Genomic DNA, 8,883 nt, shown 5'->3' on the forward strand with positions numbered 1-8,883 from the left:
TGGCATGCCGGGAAGAGGCGGTGGCAACACGGCAGGGTCAGGACCACGGGTTCGAGACCCGGGAGGGACTGGCCACCGGGCGGCGCACCTGCAGCACAGAATGGGTTGGGAAGACTTCCAGGGGCACGGAGTCTAAGCTTCAACCAACACCACCACCCCGTGGCCCTCAGCACCACACCTTCCCAACCCTTCCAGCCATGGGGACTCCACCACTGCCCTGGGCAGCCTGCCACAGGCCTGGGCACCCCTCAAGGGGCACCAATTGCTCCTCAGGGCCAAGCTCAACCTCCCCTGCCACAACCTGAGGCCACCTCCTCTTGGCCCAGCCCTCAGGAGCAGCCCTTGAGCCCCAGCTGGCTGCAAGCTGCTCTCAGGGAGCTGCAGAGAGCCACAAGGTCTCCCCTCAGCCTCCTCTGCTGCAGCCTCAACCCCCCGGCAGCGTTGCCTTGGCTCGGGGGCGGGGCCGGGGCCGCCACTTCCGCTCCGGCAGGCGGCAGCAGCGCCTCGCGCCGCTCTCACGGCCGCTCCCATCCGGCCCAGGCCGCTTTGAAGGCGCCGCCCCGGGCAGTCCGCGACGTCACTGGTGCGCGCCGCCGCCCGTGACGTCATGGAGCCGCGCCGCGCCCCCGGCTGTCGCTATGGAGCCGCTGAGCGCCCAGGAGGAGGAGGATGAATGGATGCTGCGGTCCCTGCGCTTGTGAGGCCCTTTCGCGGCCTCCTCTTCGCTTCCCCGCTCCCTCCTCGGCCCTCTAAGCTCCGGCGACCTCCCCCTCTCCTCTTTTCCCCCGCAGGTACGGAGATCTCCACGACTTCGAGCTCCAGGCCCCCACCCGCGTCATCGAGTGGGCCCCGGGCAGCCGTGAGTGGGGTTGAGGGGAGGGCAGGGCCTGAGCTGGATCCTCCTGGGTGGTGTTCAAGAGGGCTGAGCTGAGCTGGGAGGCTTGGTGGGGAAAAGGAGGGGTGGGGGCGTGGGGAGAGAGGAAAGGATGTGGGGCTGGGAGAAGGGAGGCTGGGGGGGAGAGCTTGGCTGGGGGCTGGGAGGGGGAGGGAAGCTGGCTGGGGGCTATGGGGGGAGGAGAGGGGAGACCGTGAGCATAAAGAAACTGGTTGGGGGGTTATGGAGAGAAGACAAGGGAGATCACGGGATAGAGAAAGTGGTTGGGGGTTATGGAGGGAGGAGAAGGGAGATCATGGGGTAGGGAAACTGGTTGGGGGGTTATGGAGGGAGGAGTAGGGAGGAGAAGGGAGGTCATGGGGTAGGGTAAGTGGTTGGGAGCCAAGGAGGGAGAAGAAGGAAGCCTATGGGGGGTAGGGAAACTGGTTGAGGGCTGTGGAGGGAGCCCTGGGCTGGGTCTCAGGGCCTGGGCAGGAAGGGCTGCTGGAGGCCTCTCTCACCGTGCCCCTGGCTCTCTCTGCCCACCCCAAGGGCTCTGTGTGGCTGGGTATGGCCAGGCTGGTGGCAATGAGATCCTGCAGCTGGTGCCACCTCCGAGCCTGCAGCTGAAGGGCACCCAGGTGGGTGAGGCAGGATGGCAGCAGAGCCCTGGTGTCACCTGGGGAGGCTGCCTGGGGTTTCCTGGGCTGCTCTCTGCTGCTCTCAGGAGAGGCTTTGAGCTGGCTGGGGCAGCAGGGGAAGGACAAACATCAGCAGGCTGAGGGGGGCACAGCAGCTGGCACAGAAGCTGCTGTTTGGGCACTGGCTGAGCAGAAAGCTCTGCAGCCAGGTGGTGCCAGGGTAGCTACAAAGCCTTGGCAGAGCCCTTGGCAGAACCCTTGGCAGGAAGCTTTTCCAGAGACCTTCTCTGCCACTTTTGGGCTCCTTCAGTGCTGCAGCTCCTGGTGGAGCAGGCCTGGAGCAGGCTGCCCAGAGAGCTGCTGGAGCCTCCACCTCTGGACAGCTTCCAACCCCCACAGGCTGGGGCCCTGTGTGGCCCTCTCAAGCTCAGACTTGGCCTTAGGGGGTCCTCAGAGATCCCTCCCAAGCCCTCCTCTTGCTTCTGTGCTTTGTGGCCAGCCCAGGGCTGTGTCCTGTGTCTCTGTCTGCTTTTTTTCCTGCTGTGGTTGGTGGCCACAGCAGGAAGAGTGGAGAGATGATGGGAGGGGTCTGCAGCTGGGGGGGACCTCGTCCTGTCCTACCACAGCCACTCAGGAGAGGACAGCTCCTGGGGGCAGGGTTGGAACCTCCCTGCCAGGAGGACCTTGAGGGCTGGGGCAGGGCCAGAGAAGGGCAAGGAAGCTGGGGGAGGGGTCTGGGGAAGGAGGAGAAGGCTGTGGAGAAGTTGTGAGGAGCAGCTGAGGGCCCTGGGGGGGTTGAGGCTGCAGCAGAGGAGGCTGAGGGGAGACCTTGTGGCTCTCTGCAGCTCCCTGAGAGCAGCTTGCAGCCAGCTGGGGCTCAAGGGCTGCTCCTGAGGGCTGGGCCAAGAGGAGATGGCCTCAGGTTGTGGCAGGGGAGGTTGAGCTTGGCCCTGAGGAGCAATTGGTGCCCCTTGAGGGGTGCCCAGGGCAGTGGCAGGCTGCCCAGGGCAGTGGTGGAGTCCCCATGGCTGGAGGGGTTGGGGAGCTGTGGTGCTGAGGGCCCTGGGGTGGTAGTGCTGGGGCAGTGCTGAGGCCATGCTTGGCCTCCACCATCTTCAAGCTCTCTCCCACTCCCCTCTGTGATTCCCCTTGTGCTTTCCAGGGCCTGCTCTCAGAGAGGGATTTCAAGGTGCAGTGTGGAGGCTTCTCCCAGCGTCCTGTGTACAACCTGAAGCACCTCCCAGGTACCAGGTAAGGGCAGGAGCTGCCTGCAGGGCTGCTGGGGCTGGAGGGGAGCTCTGGAGGGAGCCACAGCTCCTCCTTGCCTGCTGCCCTGCCCTGCTGCTCCACCTGGGCAGCAGCACAGCTGCGGGTGGGGACCTCACTGCCCTCCCACAGCCTTGCCAGGGGCTCTGGGGAGGAGCCAGGGGGCACATCCTGCCCAGAGGGAGGCTTTGGGCTCCCCAGGGATCTCCTCTGAGGTACAGGAGCCTGGGAAGTCTCCTGGCTGTGCCTCTTCCACCTCTGCCTGCTCCTCCTGGGGCTGGGCTGGATGGGGCTGGGCTGGAGGTGCTGAGCAGGATGGGGCTGGGCTGGATGGGGCTGGGCTGGAGGTGCTGAGCTGGATGGGGCTGGGCTGGATGGGGCTGGGCTGGAGGTGCTGAGCAGGATGGGGCTGGGCTGGATGGGGCTGGGCTGGAGGTGCTGAGCTGGATGGGGCTGGGCTGGAGGTGCTGAGCAGGATGGGGCTGGGCTGGATGGGGCTGGGCTGGAGGTGCTGAGCAGGATGGGGCTGGGCTGGATGGGGCTGGGCTGGATGGGGCTGGGCTGGAGGTGCTGAGCAGGATGGGGCTGGGCTGGATGGGGCTGAGCAGGATGGGGCTGGGCTGGATGGGGCTGAGCAGGATGGGGCTGGGCTGGAGGTGCTGAGCAGGATGGGGCTGGGCTGGATGGGGCTGGGCTGGATGGGACTGGGCTGGATGGGGCTGGGCTGGAGGTGCTGAGCAGGATGGGGCTGGGCTGGATGGGGCTGGGCTGGATGGGACTGGGCTGGAGGTGCTGAGCTGGATGGGGCTGGGCTGGAGGTGCTGAGCAGGATGGGGCTGGGCTGGATGGGGCTGAGCAGGATGGGGCTGGGCTGGAGGTGCTGAGCAGGATGGGGCTGGGCTGGATGGGGCTGAGCAGGATGGGGCTGGGCTGGAGGTGCTGAGCAGGATGGGGCTGGGCTGGATGGGGCTGAGCAGGATGGGGCTGGGCTGGAGGTGCTGAGCAGGATGGGGCTGGGCTGGATGGGGCTGGGCTGGAGGTGCTGAGCAGGATGGGGCTGGGCTGGAGGTGCTGAGCAGGATGGGGCTGGGCTGGATGGGGCTGGGCTGGATGGGGCTGGGCTGGATGGGACTGGGCTGGAGGTGCTGAGCTGGATGGGGCTGGGCTGGAGGTGCTGAGCAGGATGGGGCTGGGCTGGAGGTGCTGAGCAGGAGGGGGCTGAGCAGGAGGGGGCTGGGCTGGATGCGGCTGGGCTGGAGGTGCTGAGCTGGATGGGGCTGGGCTGGAGGTGCTGGGCTGGATGGGGCTGAGCAGGATGGGGCTGGGCTGGATGGGGCTGAGCTGGAGGTGCTGGGCTGGATGGGGCTGGGCTGGATGGGGCTGGGCTGGATGGGGCTGAGCAGGATGGGGCTGAGCTGGATGGGTGGTCCTCAGTCACTGCCTGGGGTGGTCCTTAGTGCCCCTGGGGTGGTGCTCAGGGCCCCCCAGGGGTGGTTGTGAGCCCCTGGGATGGTGCTCAGCCAGTCCCTGGGGTGGTGCTCAGCGCCCCCTAGGGGTGGTTGTGAGCCCCTGGGGTGGTCCTGTGCCCTCAGCTTGCTGGTCACCAGTGGCCCCCCAGACAGCTCCCTGCAGCTCTGGCAGGTCCCAGCAGAGGACTCTGGTAAGGGATGGGGTTGGGGCAGGGAGGGGTTGGGGCAGGGAGGGGGCTGGGGTTGGGCAGGGAGGGGCTGGGTTTGGGCAGGGAGGGGTTGGGCAGGGAGGGGGCTGGGCAGGGAGGGGGCTGGGGTTGGAGCAGGGGAGGTCGGGGCTGGGGCTGGAGGGGTTGGGGCTGGGCTAGCAGTGCCTTCTGGGTGCCTCTGGAGGTCCCTTGGGGCGCTGTGAGGTGCCCCAGGCCAGGCTGGGTGAGGCCCGGAGCAGCCTGGGCCGGGGGGAGCCGTCTCTGGGGGTCCAGGGCAGGGGCTTGGGGCTAGCTGAGCTTTGAGGTCCCTCCCAAGCCATGCCCTGGGGCCGGGCCGTGGGGCTGCCGGGCCGTGGGGCTGCCGGGCAGGCTGGCAGCTCCTTCCCTCTCTGCCCCCAGCAGATCTGCTGAGGTGTGTGAGCTCCATAGCTGCAGAGCAGGGGGCTGGGCAGCCCTGGGCCAGGATCAACACCCATGCCAGCAGGGCTGCCTGGGTGCTGCACGGCGCCAGCCTCGGCAGCGTCCGCGTCACCGACGTGCAGGCACAGAAGTGTGTCTACAGGGCAGGTACTCAGCGGGGCTGGGATGGGCTGGGGCTGACTGAGCTGGGCTGGGGCTGACTGAGCTGAGCTGGGGCTGACTGAGCTGGGCTGGGGCTGACTGAGCTGGGCAGGGGCTGACTGAGCTGGGCTGGGGCTGACTGAGCTGGGCTGGGGCTGGGCTGGGGCTGACTGAGCTGGGAAGGGGCTGACTGAGCTGGGCAGGGGCTGACTGAGCTGGGCAGGGGCTGACTGAGCTGGGCAGGGGCTGACTGAGCTGGGCAGGGGCTGACTGAGCTGGGCTGGGGCTGACTGAGCTGGGCAGGGGCTGACTGAGCTGGGCTGGGGCTGACTGAGCTGGGCTGGGGCTGACTGAGCTGGGCTGGGGCTGACTGAGCTGGGCAGGGGGCTGACTGAGCTGGGCAGGGGCTGACTGAGCTGGGCTGGGGCTGACTGAGCTGGGCTGGGGCTGACTGAGCTGGGCTGGGGCTGGGCTGGGGCTGACTGAGCTGGGAAGGGGCTGGGCTGGGGCTGGAGCAGTCTGGGCTGGGGCTGGGCTGGGGCTGACTGAGCTGGGAAGGGGCTGGGCTGGGGCTGGAGCAGTCTGGGCTGGGCTGGGGCTGGGCTGGGGCTGGAGCAGTCTGGGCTGGGTTGGGGCAGTCTGGGCTGGGGCTGGAGCAGTCTGGGCTGGGCTGGGGCAGTCTGGGCTGGGCTGGGGCAGTCTGGGCTGGGCTGGAGCTGGCTGGGCTGGGGCAGTCTGGGCTGGGTTGGGGCAGTCTGGGCTGGGCTGGAGCAGTCTGGGCTGGGCTGGGGCAGTCTGGGCTGGGCTGGGGCAGTCTGGGCTGGGGCTGGAGCTGGCTGGGCTGGGGCTGGAGCTGGCTGGGCTGGGCTGGGGCTGTCTGGGCTGGGCTGGGGCAGTCTGGGCTGGGGCTGGAGCTGGCTGGGCTGGGGCTGGAGCTGGCTGGGCTGGGCTGGGCTGGGGCTGTCTGGGCTGGGCTGGGGCAGTCTGGGCTGGGTTGGGGCAGTCTGGGCTGGGGCTGGGGCAGTCTGGGCTGGGTTGGGGCAGTCTGGGCTGGGGCTGGAGCTGGCTGGGCTGGGCTGGGGCTGTCTGGGCTGGGCTGGAGCTGTCTGGGCTGGGCTGGGGCAGTCTGGGCTGGGCTGTGAGGTCCTCCCCTGGCTGCCTGCAGGCTGAGCTGCTCTCCCCTGCCTCTCCCCTGCAGCCTGCAGCAGCAGTGAGAGCCTCTCGGGCCTGGCCTTCCTGGACCCCAGCAGCTTGCTGCTGTGCAGCTCGGGGGGGCAGCTGTGCCTGGCAGACTGCAGGCAGCAGCCCCCCGGCCCCCTGCAGCCCCTGGGGGGGCCCTGGCTGCCCCCTGGGCACCCCCACTGCAGCCTGGGGGTGAGGAATGTGGCTGGGGGCAGCTCCCTGCTCCTGGCTCTGCTCTCCAGCAGAGGCCACCTGGCCCTGGCAGACCTCAGGAAGGCCTCTGAGCCCTTGGCATCAGCCTGCTGCAGGGTGCCCTGTGCCAGCCCTGACCCGCAGCTGCTCTGTGTCTCCTGGGCTCCTGCCCTGGACGGCTGCTTGGCTGTCTCAGGTAGGTCCTGCTCCAGCCTGGAGGGGGCTTGGGGGGGGTCCCAGGTAGGTCCTGGGGGTTGCTGAGGTGCCCTGGAGGGGGCTTGGGGGTCTCAGGTAGGTCTTAGAGGGTGCTTGGGTGCCTCAGGGAGGTCCAGACCCTTTCCACCCCTCCTCCAGGCCCTTCTCCTTCTCCTCTTCCTCCTTCTCCAGGCCCTTCCCCCTAGCTCCCTCAGCTGCTCCTCACAACTTCTCCACAGCCTTCTCCTCCTTCCCCAGACCCCTCCCCAGCTTCCTTGCCCTGCTCTGGCCCTGCCCCAGCCCTCAAGCTCCTCCTGGCAGGGAGGGCCCAACCCTGCCCCCAGGCTTGCAGCTGTGGGCTCCCCAGTGCCCAGCCCAGGGGCACAATCCCTGCCCTGCTCCTGCTGCCCACACCATTGCTGCTCCAGCCCAGGCTGCTGCTGCCCTCCTTGCCCACCTGGGCACCCCCTGCCTCCTCTCCAGCCTCTGACACCAACCCCCCCCAGGGCCTTCCCCCCCAGGCACTTCCCAGCCCCTCTGCTCCCCCAGCCTGCAGCCTCCCTGTGCTGGCTGTGCCCCCCGGGGGCAGGTGCCAGCCCCTGTGCCCCTCTCTGAGGAGGGGTCCTGAGCCCTGCAGCTGCAGCAGGAGGCAGCTCCAGCTCTGTGCTCTCCTCTCTGCTCCCCTCCAGGCTTCGATGGAACTGTGCAGCTCTACAGCACCCAGGCCTGGGGCAGCTCTGCTGGGGAGGTGGAAGCCTTCTTCACCCACCAGGGCCACACCTTTGGGGGGGCCAGCAGCACTGGGGACCCTCCCCTGGTGACCACCCACAGCTGGCACCCAGACCAGCCCAGGACCCTGCTGTCTGCTGCCACCAATGGCTCCCTGCAGGCCTGGGACTGGCTGCAGCCTGCTGACAGCTCTGGGTAGGTCCTGCCCTGGGGCCCCCTCTGCTGGGGGCTCCCTAGCCCTGGGGCCCCCTCTGCTGGGGGCTCCCTAGCCCTGGGGGCTCCCTAGCCCTGGGGCCACCTCTGCTGGGGGCTCCCTAGCCCTGGGGCCCCCTCTGCTGGGGGCTCCCTAGCCCTGGGGACCACTCTGCTGGGGGCTCCCTGGCCCTGGGGCCACCTCTGCTGGGGGCTCCCTGGCCCTGGGGGCTCCCTAGCCCTGGGACCACCTCTGCTGGGGGCTCCCTAGCCCTGGGGCCAACCCTGCTGGGGGCTCCTTAGCCCTGGGGGCTCCCTGGGGACCACCTCTGCTGGGGGCTCCCTAGCCCTGGGGACTCCCTAGCCTTGGGGCCACCTCTGCTGGGGGCTCCCTAGCCTTGGGGCCACCTCTGCTGGGGGCTCCCTGGCCCCCAGCAGAGCTCCTTAGCCCTGGGGCCACCTCTGCTGGGGGCTCCCTAGCCCTGGGGCCACCCCTGCTGGGGGCTCCCTGGCCCTGAGGGCTCCCTAGCCCTGGGACCACCTCTGCTGGGGGCTGCCTAGCCCTGGGCCCCCCCCAGCTTCCTGAGGAGCCCCCTGGGAGGCAGCAGAGTTTGGGTGTCCCTCCCTGGCCAGGTGCTCGAGGTGGGTTTTGGTCCTTCCCCCCCTCCCCCTTTGCCCTCCCCCCCGCGGTGCCCTGCCCGGTGCCCTCTGCTGGTTGCCCAGGTCCTTGGCAGGGCACATCCATCCTGCTGGCATCCTGTATGCCAGCCTCCCTCCCCCTCCTCCCCTGCAGAGGAGCTCGGCCCCGGGCCGGCAGCTGCGGCAGGAAATGAGCTGCTGCGGGGTGGGGGGCAGGGCGGGGGTGGGGGGAGGGCAGGGGCACCCCCAGCCCCCCTCCCTCCCCGGGGCCGCTGGCTGCTGGGCCCGTGGCTGTCACCTCCCCCCAGGAAGCCACAGGCCCCTGCAGGGGGAGCAGCAACCCCCTCTGCAGCCACAGCCTGCTGCAGGGGGCGGGGGGCTCAGCCTGGGCTGCAGGGAGACCTCCTGGGGACCCCTCAGGGATCCAGGGAGACCTCCTGGGCACCCCTCAGGGATCCAGGGAGACCTCCTGGGCACCCCTCAGGGATCCAGGGAGACCTCCTGGGCACCCCTCAGGGATCCAGGGAGACCTCCTGGAGGTCTTTCAGGGCTCCAAGGAGCTGAGAAGGCTCCAGGGAGACCTCCTTGAGTCCTCTCAGGGCTGCAGGGAGACCTCCTGGTGGCCTCTCAGGGCTCCAAGGCCTTCCTGGGGCCCTGGAGGGAGCTTGGGGAGGCCTCTGCCAAGGTCTGCACTGCCCCAAGCTGGGCAGAACCCAACCCCTGTGCCTCCAAGC

General features: G+C 69.1%; 1 protein-coding gene across 2 annotated transcripts; it reads left to right on the top strand.

Moving 5' to 3' along the window:
• Positions 1-622: 622 nt before the first annotated feature.
• Positions 623-8,338, top strand: WDR73 (WD repeat domain 73). 2 transcript variants are annotated; one of them, XM_068170379.1, is made up of 8 exons: positions 623-697; positions 792-859; positions 1,427-1,515; positions 2,678-2,766; positions 4,374-4,441; positions 4,859-5,026; positions 6,219-6,590; positions 7,279-8,338. In XM_068170379.1, the coding sequence occupies exons 1-8, from the start codon at positions 639-641 to the stop codon at positions 7,515-7,517; spliced, it is 1,152 nt and encodes a 383-aa protein (XP_068026480.1). In that variant the 5' UTR covers positions 623-638; the 3' UTR covers positions 7,518-8,338. The 2 variants fall into 2 exon arrangements, with proteins under 2 accessions (XP_068026480.1, XP_068026481.1); XM_068170380.1 differs by having other exon boundaries at positions 4,862-5,026.
• The last annotated feature ends 545 nt before the right edge of the window (positions 8,339-8,883 follow it).

This window comes from Melanerpes formicivorus, unplaced genomic scaffold, assembly GCF_026170545.1.
Source record: "Melanerpes formicivorus ecotype bairdi unplaced genomic scaffold, bMelFor1.0.p_v2 SCAF_364, whole genome shotgun sequence".
Lineage (NCBI taxonomy): Eukaryota > Metazoa > Chordata > Aves > Piciformes > Picidae > Melanerpes > Melanerpes formicivorus.